The sequence below is a fragment of the Lissotriton helveticus genome, chromosome 1_2, assembly GCF_964261635.1.
Source record: "Lissotriton helveticus chromosome 1_2, aLisHel1.1, whole genome shotgun sequence".
Classification (NCBI taxonomy): domain Eukaryota; kingdom Metazoa; phylum Chordata; class Amphibia; order Caudata; family Salamandridae; genus Lissotriton; species Lissotriton helveticus.
Genome location: NC_136058.1, coordinates 357,562,348 through 357,580,253, shown reverse-complemented (window position 1 = coordinate 357,580,253; position 17,906 = coordinate 357,562,348). Strand labels below are relative to the sequence as shown.

Here is a 17,906-nt window from a genome sequence, read left to right as displayed (position 1 = left end):
TGAGGAAGCTGTTCCTGACACGCTTAGCTGCATTGCTAATTATGCAGCTAAGCGTGGCTTCATCAAGGGGCTTCCAACCTGTCTCAGGACTCAGGCGTGACACAAATAGACAATCGACTGCGGTCTATCCTAGCCTGTGGGCTGGCACGAGCACGGCAAATAGCCCATTTGGAGAAGGAACTCGCTGTTCACCTAATATGAGACAGATAATCTTGATTGCTCCTAAAAGCAGAAACTGTCTAGTGCCTTCTTAAGTTCTTGGCATGTGGATTCCTTGGATTGTGGCACAGGAGGCACAGATGGGTAAAGTTTAGCAACTGTAGAACAAATTCATTCAGCAGCAATAAGAGGCCCCATGTACCTGTAGCTAGATTGTTTCAGTGATGGTAACAGATGTCCAACCCTTCCCCAAATAGAACACATCCATGAGATGCTGTGTTTCAGGGTAGATCATCGACCAGAAATTCCTTTTGAGTGGTGCTTTACAAAAGGGTGCGGAAGAGGTTGGTTCCTCCACTCGCATATCTTTGGGTCTTCTACATTTGTGAGGACGGTTACTCATCCACTGGCAATTCTTTGTGAATTTCTGAAGCTGGCCCTCACAAGATAGTGCTGAGGGACTGGCTTTTCCACGCGGAAGCCTTTGTGAATTTCTGAACTGGCACCATGAGATAGTGTGGAGGAGAGTGGGGCATCCACAAGCAAGTCCCTGGCATTTGTTAGCATGTAGTGATTGTTGGACCTGGCTCTTTTTGAGGGTTATCCCTAACCCTGGGCAAAGCACTACGCTACGCTCACGTCGTTTGCAAAGTTTGCACTACTTCGCACTACGCGAATTACACGTAGCTCAGTGCAAACACGCGTAGCGTAGTGCACCTGTCATTTTTTGCTTGCTCGCGGTCCTCAACATCTAGTTGGCAACCGCGAACAAGCAAAATGACATCCCGGTGAGTCTTTTTCCTCGTTCGCAATCAACAACATCAAGTTGCCAATTGCAAGCATGGAAAATAAACCTCCCGGCGAGATTTTCAATGCAGAGAGGTCAGGTTTCTCATTGCAAGTTGTCACGTATCCTCGCGACCACTCATGATGAGGAACTACCAGTCTGCGATAAGAAACCTGCAGTTCGAGTAGAAATCTACTTGAGCGGCAAAAAAAAAACTACCACTTGCACTGTGCAAGATGCATTTTGCACTGCTTGCACAGTGGGGACAAGCATCTGGCACTGTGCAATCAGTGCGGAAAGCATTTTGCACAGTGCACTACGCAGTTCGCGTAGCTACGCGTAGCTTGCGTAGTGCGAAGTGCACTACGCGTAGCTACGTATAGCGCTACTTCGCGAACTACGCCCAGTGTTAGTTATCCCAAAACTTTTTGCCTACCTCCTACACTGTTTTCTGACCTGTTTTTGTTGGTTTTGTTCCTCTGGGCTCTTTGCTACTGATAAACAGTGCTAAAGTGCATGTGTTCTCACCTTTAAAATTGGCATCATTGGCTTACACCTGTTTGGATTATTTAATTTAGCAGTAAGTCCCTTGTGGGGTATCCCATATACCCATGGCCTGTAAATTAAATGCTACTAGTGGGCCTGCAGCGCTGATGGTACCACACACAGTAGTAGCCTTTCAAACCTGTCTCAGCCCTCTGCCATTGCAGGGCCTGTGTGTGCAGTTTACTGCCACATCGACTTGGCTTTTACAACTGATTGCCTAGCCTTAACCCCCCCGTTTACTACATGTAGGTCGCCCCTAAGGTAGGCCTTACATAGCCCTGTGGGCAGGGAGCTGTGTAGGTAAAAGGTAGGACTTGTGCCTGTATTGTGGCATGTGTTGGTAGTGGCAAACCGCCTATTTTGTTTCTCACTGCAGTGAGGCTGCACTCTCATAGGTTTGCATTGGGAATTCCCGGACATGTCTTTCAGTGGTAATTTCTGATCTGAAAGGAGTACCTCTGCCATGTTGGGTATGTTTAGAATAGCAATGGAAAATCATGCTCACCTGTGTAGGTGAATTTTTTATTACCATTTTAGAAATGGCACTTTAAGAATCCTGAGCATTTCTCTGTGCTTATTACCATATGTGCTTTGCAGCCTGACTCCAATCCATGTCTAGGGCAGAGTGACCACTGTATTTTCCAGACAGCCATCACACAGGGAGGGATGGATGTAACAGGGTTGCATCTGCATTCATCAACATGTTGAATGGTCTTCCTGGGCTGGGAAAGTGAGGGGCGTTGACACTTTACATTTGTATAGTCTGTGTCCTGCCCTAACACAAAGGGCTTGTTTACCTTCTACTGATGTCTGGAGCCAAGGCATGGAAAGAGGGAAACTCCTGGGACTGACCAGATCGTGCTGGAACCTTCTCCACTTTCTAGAAGCAAGGCATCAGAGTATAAGTACAGGGGCTCTGACCCCACATTTTTACTACACTACTGGACCTGGAGGAACCTTTGCTGGAGTAAAGACTGCTGCGCTGAAAGAATTTCCCATTGCTGTGACTTACTATTTCTAGTAACTGCTGCCCTACTTTGCCGTGCTGCCCTGATGCCTGCTGACCTTTACCCTGCCAAGAGGGACTACCGATGGCACCTAGAGTGACTCACAGAGACACTGTGTGGATCTTGTAACCAGACGCAGCTGGGTTTATGAACTGCCCTCGACAGAAGGAACTGTTCTGCTGCCAGGAAGGATCACCATTTGGACTGCTTGCGTTATGGGGTTGACTTGCTGCCCACTGATTGCTGGGTTGCTGGAAGGACTACCACTTTGTACAGTTTTATGTGCTGGTCTGCAGCCGGTTCCACTGTCCCTGGGCCCCCAGTGATATCCCAGGGCTTAGTGTCCTGACCTGTGCTGCTGGGATATCAGCATCTGGAGACAGCTCTTCCTATTTAGTTTTACAGCCTGAAGGGCTCTTTTCCTTCCTGGTTCACAGTGCAAGAAAGGTGCTTTTGTCTCCCCCTGCCCTGCCCAAGAAGTTTGGAGGGACGGGAAGGGAGACCTGAGAAGGAAGAAGCACTTTCCCTCTCCCTGCTCGTGACTGCTGTGAGGAGAGCATGGAAATTGCCCGGCAACCTACCGCAGCGGTGTGCAGCCCCACCCGGTTCTCTGAAGCCCAAAGCAGGAACCTCGCCCCCGAAAGGACTGCCGGATCATGCTCCGCGGCAATGGGCCGGCACCTATGTCTCCTGCCTTGGAGAGCTAAAGGAGGGCTTCCAGTGAGGCGGTGGTGTTCAGCAGGAGAGACTCACTCCGGGCTGTGCCAGAGAGGATTTCCTGATCGGAGCTGGCTCAAAGTGCTTCCTGCATACCCCGCAGCAGAGTACCACTTTCCGGTGCTTGAACAGCCCATCTGTGTAGGGGTGAGTCGTACTACGGGTGGCATTCTAACCAGGATTGCAGAAGGGGAGTCTGTGTGGCCGTCTCCATGTCCCCAAGGGCACTGGGCAAGCTGCAATGACATTAAGTCTTTAAAAGGAGTTGGCGGGATACCTACAACCACACATTGGTCTGGGTTGAAGCACACAGGATGTGAGTTTCGCCCCCCCCACCCCCATACTTGGTGTGCAGGTGCCAATTGTCCTGCATGTTGGGGTGACACCTCTAGATAGATACCCCGGGGCATTGCCGAGGGGTATTCCCCAGCAGTATACATCAGGAATTAGTGTATTAATGGTTGTAGGTGCGCAGGTGCTCCTGGGCCTACCTTTTGGGTTTCATGTACCCTATAATATGTAATAGAGGTTCAAAGGGAGCTGTCACAAGTGTTGTTTATGGACACACTTGAGGGATTGTAGGATTTATTCACCACCTGCAGGATTTTGTGCTCTGTCATAGGTTTCTGTGGCATTTCATGCCCTAATGAAGGTGTATGGGTATCGTTTTATTCCCTAACCGGCATTGTATGCCCTGATGTAATGTTGCATATGCAGACACTAATATGATGATTCATGTGTTTTTATGCTGCATCTCATGCCCTGATATAATGTATGTCAGTTAAGGTGTTTTTGTAACATGTGCAACCTATAAAGTGTTTACTTGATTGCAGTACCTATGTGGTTCTGATAATTGCCTGGTTAGCAAGGTGATGTATGTGATTATGTTCTACTGTATTTATGTATAATACAAATTATTTTTTTAATGTAACCTTGTGTGGAGTCTCTTTTGTGGTGTTTTCATTGTAAACACAGGCACTCTGACTATCATCTCCTTGTGTTTGCTTTGTTAGTCCTAAATTGGCAGGGTATGGCCAGATGTGGGTCCCTTGCTCACTTTGCCACAGGATTCAACCTAGACTGGCTGTTGGGGGGTGTTACCCTGAAACCGGTCCCAGGACGTTTGTTTCCGGTCGAGGGAGGACCTGGCATTTCATATTATAATGTTCCCATGAGGCACAGGGTCAAGACTGATTTGCATATGACTGGGTCCAAACTGGGGTGGCAAAGTGAGCTAAAGAACAATGCTGGATTCAACTCAGATCTGTGACTTGGGGTTAGTGTCTGACAAGTTTCAGTGCTCCGTCCATCATCTACCTCTACTTGTGTTTGCTGTGTATTCATTGTGTCACTTGTGTGGGTATGTTGTGCAAACACTTTACACATTGCCTCTGGGATAAGCCTGATTGCTCTACTAAGCTACCAAGGGGGTGAGCAGGGGTTATCTTGGGTGTGTAACTCCCTTACCCTGAATATAGTGATGGGTTCTGCCCGGACTAGGTGCATACCTTCGCCAACAGGAAACTCAATAGCATGTGTTGTAAATGCATGTACATGGTAAAAGCCTGCGCGGTAAAAAATGTGTGGTACAGGCACGATGTGGTAAAAACCTCATTGTAAAGGCTGTTTCCTGATAGGTTACACCGAGTTTCATAAATAGCATATACACCCAGATTTTGTCTTGGGGATAAAAAAGAGACACCATCCTCTGCTGGTATAGAGAGTTCTAGATAAGCCTCTCGGTGACCTGTGCCAGACCTAGAAAGTGTCTGATCAAAAGACATCATTGACCAAATCACATAAAAGAGCATAGGAACTGCTGTTTTGATTAATGTCCAATATCATGCGTTTGTAGCATTCTAAAGATATGCACCAAACTCTATAAATGCATCATATATTCCTGTCATTACTTTAAGGAAAAGCAACTACAACAGGGTCTATGGTATTTTTGAGTCTTTGACAGTGGTTAATATTTTCCTGCACAGCCTTTGGCAGAAAACTTAGCATTATGTTTGGTGGTCTATAAACAAAACTATCCAACACAACAATAAAACAAAACAACAATAATAAAACAAACCTAAGCAGCACCACAGCACATAAACAAGCAAACACAAAAGAGCAATGTGCTAACAACACAGTCTCAGTTCAACCCAACAAAACACAACATAAAAAAGCAAAGCAAAATTAATTATTCAACTCAAGAATACAGCAGCACATTAGTGGTGCGTTTTACTGCTGTGTTGCTGTTATGATGATAAGTGGTGTGTTTTGTTGGTATCTTCTTGTCTTTTACTACAGTTGTGTTATTGTAATGTAGTGCTGTTGTTTTACCTCCACTCTTGCCCCAATTCTTAAACATAGACACAGTCTTATTTCACAATGCTGTGGGACAAACCCATTTTCTTGATACAGTGATAGAAACTATTTATACCCTCGGTCACATATTTAGAGACTCTGTGGTACATGGTCTAGGTGTGCAGCTCCTACCAGCATGAGGCATTTTAGGATAACCTTGTAGAAATGCTGGCCATGCAGCCAGAGAGTCCCCTGTACCATTAAGACTCTTGTGGAGTGGGTCGTTGTAAGCTTCTCTTGTATTATACTCACCTAAGTATCTCCCACTGGAAATAACTGCGATGTCCACATACTGAAAGAGACAACATCACAGATTAAGACCAATACCATATCAAGGAGAGAGTTAACACCCCAATGCAAAAAAAGATACAGCAGACAATGCAGTTACATTTGCAGCTGAACAGAACAGTGTTACCAAAAAGGAGACACTTAGTAACTCCCATGAGATCGGCACCATACCTAGAACATTAGAGAGGGCAGGGTTAATTTCTCAGTACAGGCCATCTGAGTATCACTCACCATTGCCATAGTTCCTTGTAACAATAGTGAATTTCAAGACACAAATTGGATCCCCATAAGAGTAGCATCTTTAATACCAATCTATTCCTCTTCCCTGTCACAGCCTTGTCATTATGAGAGTGAGTCATGCCCAGAAAATAGACAACTGTGCTGCTTCTTTAAAGTTACCAAACCTTTTAAGTCCCTCCTATTGCTGTTCCCATGAGTAGAGCTGGTTTGAAGTTGGATCCCGGGGGCATGCAAAGTATGGAGATCGTTTTCCTAAAACTACAGATAATTTGCAGGGATGTGTGCACGGTAACCAAATCATACGGATTGTGTTTGTGGTGCTTCTGCAGGAACTTTGGAGTTACCAGAGAATGATCCTAGCCCAGAATTTGAGGGAACAATCTATACAGTTGGGAAGATAATACTACAGTTGTGTAATTGTAATGTAGTGTTGGTGTTACGCCTTGGACAAGCTTTGATGAGTGACAATACCTGCATCTGCCAGATTGTCTGAGTGTTCTGAATTTTGCAGAGCCAAAAACATTATGAGAGGGGGATTTTGCAGGTGCGCTGCCAGCACTGTAGTACTGCGGAACCTCAGCCCTACAACCCAAGCATAACAAGATTTCATCTGGGTGCACCCAAGATTTTCCAGGTATCTCTTGGAAGAAAGGATGGACCCCAGTAGACCAAAGGACTTGAACCGATGAGACCTAAGTCCTGGATGGTTTACAACCAGGCTAGGCCTCAGACACCAGTGAGTAGGTTACCCAAGGTCACCTGTGTCCAAATATCAACTTCAAAAGCCACAGAGAAACAGAGAACAAAAAGGAATTGGAGAGAAGTCCAAACCCAAAGAATTATAGGTGGCAAAATGTGTGTGATACTCTTTTTGTGTGTCACCACTTGTTAGGGACACCACCCTCAGTGGCTGAGAAAGAGTAAGTTGGAACAGTGCCCCATTGATCAGTATATCAGAATCCAAGTCTTGTCCATCAATTAAACCATGTCCGATGGAGCATGCAAAGTTTGTACTAAAACTGTGCTGAATCACATAGCGTAGCAGCTAAATCAACAACATCCTCAGATGCTTTGAAAAAGCAATTTTACATGCTTAAAAGTACATAACCAATTAACAAAAGTGAACTTTTACAAAGAAAACATTATGCAATGAGAGAGCTGATGATTTTGGGGTCCCCCCTAACCTAGGGGGAGGACCAAGCAGATGCCTTGAACACAAAGAGCATAAACAAAAAGCACATTTTGTTGAACTTCAGTGGTGGTCCCATCATTTTAGGACCACCCCAAGCACAGTTATTGGCAAAAAACAAACCCAACCAAAGGCCCTGCAAAGCATTCTGGGACGAGATTAGCAGTAGGCAGTGAATATTATAGTATCCAATATCAAAATAATTCTACAAAGAGCTGCAGCTCACCTAGTTGTTACTAGATGTCCCTCACGAGTCAAATGCAAAGCATTGAAATTATTCTTACATCAAGCTGCAGTTCCACAAGTCGTTACTAGATGTCCCTCAAGAGTCAAATGCAAAACCATTGAAACCCTTTCATAAAGCATTTGCCTTTGACTCGTGAGGGACATCTAGTAACCACCAGTTGAACTGCAGCTCTTTGTAGAATTCTTTTGATATGGGATACTATATAATATTCACTGCCCACTCCTAATCTCATCCCATAATGCTTTGCAGGGCCTTTGGTTGGGAATGTTTTTTTTTTCGCAATACCAGTGTTTGAGGTGGTCCTAAGAGGATGGGACCACCACCAAATCATTCAATAAGATGTGCTTTTCTGTTTTCAAGGCATCTGTTTGGTACTCCCCCTAGGTTAGGGAGGATCCCAAAATCATCACATCTCCCACTGCTTGCTAATTTCTCAATTTCACAATTGTGAAAGTACAATATGCACTTTAGTATATAAAGATGGAGATACTTATTTTATCATAATTGGTCTTGTACAGTATGTCATTTGTAATTATTTTGCATGTTTTTCACAGTGCAGACAAGTACACAGTGTCATCCGCTTTGCTACAAACTACGTGAAGTACAGGGGGACTGCTATCTGCTGTGCATACTGCCGTTGCTGCTGCCATAATCCACGAGCCTGCAGACTATATACCCTGGCAGGTCTTGTGTCGCACAATCCGTACACTGCGTCATATGCACCAGGATCTGCTCAAGAGGGGGCCAGGGCTCCCGTCGCGCGGGAATCCCTTTAAACTGACTACTGCTGAGCTGGCCATACCTGAACTTTTAATCCTCCACAGCACACTGGGGGTCTGCTGTCGGCTGTGCCCACCGCTGAGCATACTGCCGTTGCTGCTGCCATAATCCACAACCCTGCGGACTACATCCCCCAGCAGGCCTTGCGGTGCGCAAGCAGCGCACCGTGTCATATGTGCCAGGAGGCGCTCAAGAGGCCGTCAAGGCTCCCGCCGTGCAGGACGCGCGCGGATGCGTGCGGGCGTGCGCGGGCAAGGGTGGGCCCATCTGAGCCCGTCAGAGACAGGAAGAGGCTGGACTGGGCCACCCCCCCTTTGATTTTATGCATTAAAGTGGACATCAAGGTGGACCTCTGCTATCAAATCAAGGTACTGTCATATAGATATGCTTTGCCTACACGCTGTGTTAAGTTAGCATGAGCTTATTAGGAGTTTAAACACCATTTTACCTTTCTGCTGTTTCTGCACACGACAAATAATTGTTACTTTAGCTTTGAGCCTAGTAGAATGTTTTGCTTCACACGAGAATAATATGTTTTTGCTCTGATATCAGCTTTGCTTGGTGAGCTGTGTCTGTACAGTGGGTGCCGAGGCCTTCAATGATATCTCAACACAGTGGTTGTTGTGAGGTCTGATCTTCTCACGTTCCTAGACATAACATACATGCAGCTGCGGCCAAATTCTGGCTTTAGACGCGTTTTATATTGCATTACTCAGAGCATACATACACACTTGATGGTGTTTCACATGCAGAGAGCTGGTGGAAGATGATGTGATCCCTTACCGCTAGGATCTGAGGTATGGGGCCGCCCTGCTAAAACCCAAGGAGACCTTCTTAGCAAGAGAGGGTGAGAATTAGGTGTCTTTTAGACTTCTTCCCTCTAGCATTTTAACATACTTTCATCCTTTTTATTCTATGGACTAGTAACTATGCTGATTACTTTGTTTCTTATACTATGTTTGCTTGTATTAGCTAAGATACTGCGCTTGAGAACACTGCATTAGAAAATACACATTTCAAATGTGCATGCGTCCTCATTTACTCCTTGTTTTGGATTGAAATGATTGTATAACGAAAGAGTGTTCATGTGTTCCACTTTACCTGAGGTGTTCTAAGTCCATGTTCTGGTTTGTCTAAACATTGAGAGTTTGTAATAACCAATGAGACACTGTAGATAGTCTGGTAGGGGATTTTGGGTACTAAGGTGAGTTTTGGCACACCCTAATTCACTGAGGTTCCAAGTCTCTATGCACAGTTCTGTATGAGAACGGAGTCCCTGCGACAGTACTGAACTGTATCAGTGTATTTTGTGGGCATTTTCTATATCGGGTAACATGTATTCAACAGAAATGGGTAAACGTAAGGTTATGGGCCTACTGGCAAGGGGGTATGGGGGTTGTGGGGACCTTGGATGCTTTTTTGATGAGAGCAGAGCCGGTCCTGACCCATCAGATCCAGCTCACTGGAAAAAGACTTTCACTTGATACTTTTGCGGCCCAAAAACGGTCTTCAAAGGGAGGCATAGTTGCGGCTAAATCCCCCAAGGGTGCGCAGCATTTCGTGGATCATCTATGTCTTGCCACCCCTGGTTCTAGCAAAAACGGGGACCTAGTCGCCCTCCCAGACTTGCCATTAGTGGCACCGGAGGTGATTACAGTTGTACAGATGAATTCTATCACTCCTGCACCAAATATTATAGGGGACAATGAGCCTGACCTTTCGCCCATTTTGGTCGAAGACCCTGTGACCCCTCCCATGGCACATAATGCACACAATGCAATTACACCTGACACATGCAGTGTCGAGGTTATCACTCATACTAAAAGGGTCGTCAGGGAAAGTACGACATGTCTATCGAAGACTTTGACTGCTGGCAGTGGAGAGCCACCTGCAAAAGGTACGAGGGGAGGCACCACACAAAAACAAAAAGCTAGATCGAAGCACCAAGTAACCAGGTTTCCTAATAAACCTGCCCCAGAACCTAACAAAGGATTGGCAGGGGACCCCGTCCAATGGAAACGATTAGAGACTCTGATGACTGTTCTTCTGGGGCCCCTTTTATGTAGACCAGGGTCAATTGAAGAAAAATTGCTGTCACTTGTGAATTGTGGTAGCGGTGTAGCTAGCCAAGGGACATGTTGGTGGGCATATGTTGCACGGGGGGAACCTGCAGCTCCAGTCTCATTACCTGTAAATGTGAATGAGGGAAGTAAAAATGGTGATAATGAACAGGCTACTCGGAATAATGCTATGGGCAATAGAGTCCACATGTACATTCTGACATAATCAGACACAGTGCAAGTATTGCTGCTAGGAGGTCAAGGGAACCGAGGACAGGGTCCATAGGCAACCGATCAACACATGTAGCAGATACTGCAAGGTCAAAAAGGGGAGAAAAGGGATACAATGTGCATCTACAACTAAAAGAGACGTCCTCTCTAAGTGCGGGGAGTACTCAAGGCCTACCAGTTTTAGATCTACCCCCAGACTCATGTCCGTACACAGTTGTCTTAACTGGTGTCCCAACATATAGAAGCCAAAAAGAGGAACCTGTGACACAACTGATTAATAAGGTAGCACATTGGATGTGTAGGAATTCAAGGTTCAATATCAGAGATTATAGACACATCCTGATGGCAAGGATGGTGTCCTGGATCGGCAGAACCAGGAAAGCCCTTCCAGGGGACTGTGTGATTGTGACGCTTATCCTGATCTTGTGCGCAAGACTCTTTTCGGGGAGTAATGGGTTTATCAAGCTGAGGTGGATTCATGTATCAAATTGCTCCCATTGGGTTCTTCTACAGACCTTTGCCCTATCTGAACCAACATTATAGAGATGTGTGTCATCAAGAGGGTGCTATTGGTAGGGCCGCCAATGTACCACCGCCAAATAACATCTTTGCACCACTAAGTGACGTAAACGTTATTGACTGACTAAGTCCATTGTGGGAAGTAGACAGAATGAGTGACACCCCCGTGATAACATAGATCTAGGGAGGGGGGGAGAAGAAATCATCTCAGGGACAGTGGAAGCCCAAACCATTTGTGTTCAACAGGTTGTAAATGCCCATGTGGACAGCGGCTCACACTCGAATGTTTCCATAACCAATAGTATCCAGGTAATTGCTAGTGTAGAAAGGCCAATTGGGAGAGAAATTAAAATGGTTTCCTGAAATATAGCAGGCCTATCCACTAAATTTAAGAACGGACAAGGGCTACTTTACGGATGTATGACATTACAACGCATGCTTTTACATCGCATGCTTTTACAACGCGGTTTTTACAACGCATACCATTACAACTCCAGTCCCTGTGGATAGTAGGGAATGTGTTGGATAGTACATTAAACTATTCCCTATCCTAGAGCGCCCCCCAGTGCAATGCGTTGTAATAGTTTGCATTGTAAAAGTTGCGTTGTAGAGGCACTGCGTGGTAAAAGTTGCGTTGTAAAGGTTGTTTACCCTACTTGACATATGGGATTTCCAGATAATTTGTTTACAAGAAACATGGGAACCAGCAAATAATAACTTCTTTTTGGAGGGATATAAAACCTTCTTTTGTCCGGCACGTAAGGCAACGTCAGGGAGAGCCATGGGAGGGTTGGTTATATATGTTGATCTTACATTACAGGGTAGATGGACAGATTTGGATTGGTGTTCTTAAGCTGTGCAGGGGCTCACTTCTCTTACTAAAGGTTACAGGTTACTTTTTATAAATTTTTATAATGCAACATCACATGGACAGGGTTTTGCAAGCTTGTACGAGTTGGACGCTAGACTCACCCAGACGAAGGAGCAAGGGCTGATGGCGATTCAGCTAGTTTTAGCAGGTGATTTTAACTGCCACATGTGTCCAAACATAAGAGCATCCTGTGGGGATTGGTCGACTTGTATGATTGAGGATGACCCACAAATGGAACACACAAATGAGTGTAGGGTACTCTGCGGCCTACTAAACACGCACGTGCTAACACACACGATGGACCTGATCGATGTCAAACAGGATACATTGGTTCATCCCACATTTAGAGGCAGAGGATGTGCCTCTTTTATTGACTATATTTTAGTTTCTACTTCATTCAGAAACTGTGTGTCCAGGTTCAGTATTAGTTACAGTGCTTTTAGCGATCATAACCCCCTTGCCTTATCTCTGGTGGATGCTAGCCACCACCAGGACCCGCCTGGAATGGGGGGTGGGAGGGTCAGGGCCACGGACCAGGGAAGGAGGTTGTGCTAGACACAGGTCAATGGCGAGGCCTTTTATACATCTCTTTTAAAAGAAGGTGAACAGGTAATGTTAAGGTGTTTAGACCAGAAGTGGAAGGGGCAGAATTAGTTGAGGTTTTTAAAGACGTTGCCCAAATAGTTGATACCTTGCTGAGAGCCCTAGTGCTTAGCGTCAAAAGAGATAACCCGGGATGGTTTGACCGACAATGCTCCTCTTCCCTTAGAGAGTTGAAAGACGCCCTAAAGACCTCCCCAAGAGATAGGGATTGGGTGTCCGTCTGTCGGAAAAATTACAAGTTAGCTGTTAAGGGACGTAAAAGGTCAATTACAAGGGAAGACTTGACAGAGGCAATAACACTAAAGGACTCCACCGCTTTCTGGAGAGTCAAAAATAATCCTTGCTTTTAAGATGCTAACAAACCCAGGCTGAATAATAACATCCTACCGGAGCAATAGTATGAGCACTTTAAAGGTCTTTATAATTATCACCCAAGTAGGGATCAGCTGCAGGTGCTTAATGGAATCCCATCTGACCTTTTTATAAACAACGTGGCTCTCTGGGCGCCAATCCTGACTAGGGTCATAAATGCAGAAGTGTACACAGTAATGCCAGCTTCTTGGTTCACAGCCACAATTGTACCCATTTTTTAAAAAGGCAATAAGGATAGCCCACAATGTTACCACCCGATTTCTCTCATTGATGTGTCAGCAAAGGTATTAGGGCGGGTGATTTTAGGTAGGCTATCTGACTGGGCTGAAGAGCACCACATCATAACTGATGTCCAATTTGGTTTTAGGCCTGGGAAATCTACAACTGACCAATGCCTTAACCTATACCTCATCTCAGCTAAATACACAGTAGTCAGCCCAGGGACGATGTATTTGACTTTTATGGACCTGACTGCGGCCTTTGACAGAGTCAATATAGGGACATTGTGGGCAATTATAAGCGGGCTTGGTGTGGACCCTGGTCATATTAACATCTTAACCCCTTCAGTGCTGATGACAAAGCCAGTTCGTCATGGGCGTTACCTGCGCTGCGCGGATGACGAGCTGGCGTTGTCATAAACAAGCCATTTTTAAAATTTCAGCGCACAGCGGGAAAACGCGGTAGCGCGGTAGGGGTTAAAAACCTTGCATTTGAACACCACTGCTGCAGTTAGATACAGTCAGAATGTAAATAAAACCGAACCCTTTGCGTGCTCCAATGGTGTCAGTCAGGGTTGCATATAATCTCCCTTTTTGTTTATGTTATACATAAATGGTCTTGATCGCGCACTAAGCACTTTAAAGGCAGACACCCCAAGGATAGGTACCCGTGGGATTCCAATTCTGCTTTATGCAGATGGCGCTGTACCCCTCGAATGTACCCCTAAAGGCCTGCAGCTCTTGATAGATGGGTTGGTATCTTTCATGGAGAATCTGGACTTGTCCCCCAATTTGGCAAAATCTTATGTTATGGAAGTGGGCAAAAAGCCATGTTAATACTATAATTACACAATTGGATCTCACTAGTTAGGAAAGGTACAGTCCTTTTCGTATCTGGGGATTTTATTTGATGGGTGATTACATTTTAAATATTTATTAGAAGACAACTGCCGAACCATGACCAGATGTATCGGATCAATAATAAACTTTGCACAAAGGCTAGGACGGTGGTCTCCAGAGCAGATTCTGAGATCATATGGCTCTATGTGTTGTGCTAAAGTGCTGCATGGTAGTGAGGTGTGGGGATTCATTGAGGCTAACCAATTACAAACCGAGGAGAATAAGTATCTCAGGCATTTGTTAAAAGTCCCCCAGAGCATGGCGGCCCACATTGTACATGAAGAATTGGGTGCCCGTTATATCATGGAAAGGTGGGCTGTCAATACCCTAGTTTGTTGGGTAAAGATCTGGGCAAGTGAGGATGCAGCTCTAAGCAGCCAGGTTATTCAAGATTGTCTCTCTCTGGCTTATGGACTCAAAAATCCCTGGCTAAAGTATGTGAAGGAGTCCTTTGAGAATATGGGATGTGCAGATTTATTTGCTAACCCTTCGAAAATAAGCATGCAGCATAGGCCTTGGTTAAGGACCGGTTCTTTAATTGTGCTTCGACGCTTCGGGAGACAGAGAACTGACCAAACCCTCGGTGAGAGAATACTTAGTAGCCAGGTCATCCGAGGCTATTGAACCATACCTGTCTTGCATAAGCAGTGCCCACGATAGATTTTTAATGACCCGGTTTAGGTTAAATCTTTTGCATCATGTCCTAGCACAGCCAGCAGGCATTACACTACCCTCAGAGATGAAGGGGCCTTGTGGCTGCGATCATAGGTCTCCACAGGACACCCTTCACTTTGTTTTACTTTGCGCATTTTATTTACATCCCAGAAGACTTTTTCAGACGGGTATTTTAAAAAAGGCCAGATTCAAACAAGCACGGGTGGCACTTTTATTTTTAAAATTGGCCCCAGATGCTTTTACACTTTTTTGTATTACTAACTTTTTAAGGGCTCCATTAAGACTAAGGACTACAAGGGGTAGCGTGAACCAAGCCTCTAGATGAGTTGGATTGATGTGGGACAGGTTATATGTGATGTGTATGTTTTTATACATATTTTGAAATTGTATCATGAAGGTCTCAGATTGATGAATTGTTTTTTGTTTATTTGTACTGTAACCTCCCTTGATAAATTGCTACTTTTATGGAATTTTTACATGCTGAATAACGAATGTTAACTAACTAACTACCCCTATTGTAGACTTTAGGCAACCCACAGGGTAGGGTGCATTGTAATTAAAAGGTTGAGCATTTTAAGCTTTACGTGTTCAGGTAGTGAAAAACTCCTAAATTCGATTTTCACTACTATGAGACCTATCCGTCCCATAGTATCACATTGGGTTGCCTTATTACATCTAATTGGTGCAAACTTTTGATGAGGACTAGTTGGCCATAAAATTGTAATGAAAAATCCACTTTAATGGAAAAGGTGAATTTTTTTAATCACAATTTTGAAAAAGGCACTTTTATGAAGTTGACATTTCCTGCTCTAAGTCCTTTTGTGCCTGAAGCATATCTCAGGTCACATGCCTGGTGTAACAGTCACAAAATAAGGGATTAGGTATGTCTGAATGGGCCATCTACTGGAAGGATGGGGGGCAGAGCTGAGCACAGCCCTGCTTGCAACTGAATAGGCTGTGCTATGTATTCACACAAAGGACCTATCACATCTACATTATCTCTGCAGCCAGCTGGAGCCAAGGCAAGGGAGTCCCAAATTCCCAGCACTTGAAAGAAACGTTGTAGAAGCTATCTCCTTCTTTCAGAGGAAGAGCATCAGGTATAAATATGAGACCCTCAGACCCACTCTTGAGTTCCCTTTTGACCTCTGACCCACTCTTCAGTTCACACTTGGACCTGTTGAAAGGACTCTCAAATGACTGCATGCTAAGCACTCCGCAAAACTGCCTTGCTGTACCTGGAAACACTGCAGCATTTTTGCCTTGAGCCTTCCTTGAACCGTCAGAGACCAGCCCTGCTGTTTGAGCCCTACCTCTTCATCTGCACCTTTGTCTACCAGAGTGTCCAAGGGTTAGTTTACAGTCCTCATGTTCAGAGCCACAGGGACAGAAAAGGCTACCACCATCTTGAACCCACACCTTGATTTGAGTGAGTCCTGAACCCCTCAGTGGTGTCTCACCAGTCCTGGAGCCTGAGTTGCAGTGCTGAAGGTGCCCAGATAGTGGAAATCCAAAACTTGGGGCATAGAACATGTTTGGCTAAAAACTGCTCTGAGAACCAGGAGGAGACAGGGACCAACATGCTCATCTGTCTGCCCAAGGCCTATCGTCGGTCGGCCTGACATTGCGGCTGTTCCCGCTAGGTTCTTTTCTTTTCTGGCCTCGTAGAAGTGTCTTCGGCTACAGCCTCCTGCCTCGTCCCGCTGGAGATTTTCTACTTCCAGAAAAGTAACTAAGTCCAAATGTGGAAACCTTCACCATGGCTTTGAACTAGGGCTTCCTAGACTTCACCATTTTAGATTTTGAAGGCTTCATTTTAGACGATGGAGGTCATCATGTTTTTCAATTAGTCATCTCAGGATATCGCAATTTCATGGTTAGCACAATAAAAATTGCAAAATAAGCACTTTTGTCAAAATCCTGTAATCTTTACAAAAGTGCTTGCAAAAATAGTTACTCTCAATAAATTGGAGCTGATCCCTTTTTTATTGCCTCTGCTGAGCCAATGAAATGAGGATGAATAGCACTTTAGGAGGTGACAGAGGTGGTAAGTGCCTCTGTCATCTGCCTTTAAAATGCACAGGGGCCCCCTCCTGTGCTGACAGGCTCTCCTCCTTTTTTTCCTGGGGCCTGCTTCCCCATAACCATTGTTTGTTATTGCTTTATTTAGCCTGGAGTGCTTTACATGAGATTCAGTAACATTAAATCAGTAGTTTTTCTGATCTGGTGAGGTTTGCCAATTAGCCCAGAATCACAGGATGTTGAGCCAACACTGGGACTCAAATCTCATTCCCAAAGAGCAAAGTGGTAGCTCTGATCATAACGCCATACACTCCCCTCTAAAATGTCACCCCCCTCCTGTGCCTCCTTTCTCATGTGATAAACTCTCCTCTCCCAACAACCCCAGGAGACTCATGGCACCATCTTCTCACCCCCACTGCCTTACCACATTTGATCCACCTTCATACCTGCCACTCCATTTGCCCCCTGCTTCCCAGAGCATGCACATTAGGAATAGTGGGTGTCCACTGCCAGAGAGAGCAGTTTTTTCAAATTTCGATATGCGCTTCTCTGGCAAGTACACACCCTCATGTTCTGATATATAGCTGTTCTGGCCGTTGTCGTGTTCAAAATCCTCATGTGAAAATGTTGTAAAGAACCTTATTTTTACAAACATATAACAGGGGAGTCTGAGAACGTTAAATTAATTTTCTTCAAATACTAAGATAAAAAATTGTGTATTACACTTACCACATTCTCTTCCACTTTGGTAGAGGTTGAAATCATCTTTGTATCTATAATAGAAACAAAACACATGTTATGATTCAGTCATTTCTAGAACAAACTTCTTTTGGTCATTGTCCAGACATTAAAAACGTCACATTTATTTTCATTGTTTGGATTAATTAAACTGTTTTGCACTTATGAGTATAGGGAAAATACTTTTATTCAAAACTTCAATATTCACCAATGTGCTATATCATAACAAGGACAAACAATGACATTTGACATCAGGACTTGTTTTATAACAGAAATGTAAAATGATTATTAATCACAAAACAGTGCCTCATGTTCACCATTGCCAATGCATTAAACTGATCCTGCAGTTGCATTTAAAATCACCACATATTTGATATTTTGC

The 17,906-nt window shown here is 44.7% G+C and overlaps 1 protein-coding gene across 1 annotated transcript in view; it reads right to left on the bottom strand.

The window, feature by feature from the left end:
* Window positions 1-5,653: 5,653 nt before the first annotated feature.
* Window positions 5,654-17,906, bottom strand: part of LOC144803766 (uncharacterized) — a 451,660-nt gene continuing 439,407 nt past the window's right edge. Inside the window, exons 7-8 of the mRNA XM_078671876.1 lie at window positions 17,516-17,559; window positions 5,654-5,863 (exon numbers count right to left, since the gene is read on the bottom strand). Coding sequence (XP_078528002.1) covers window positions 5,654-5,863; window positions 17,516-17,559 — 254 coding nt within the window. The remainder of the gene's footprint in view (window positions 5,864-17,515; window positions 17,560-17,906) is intronic.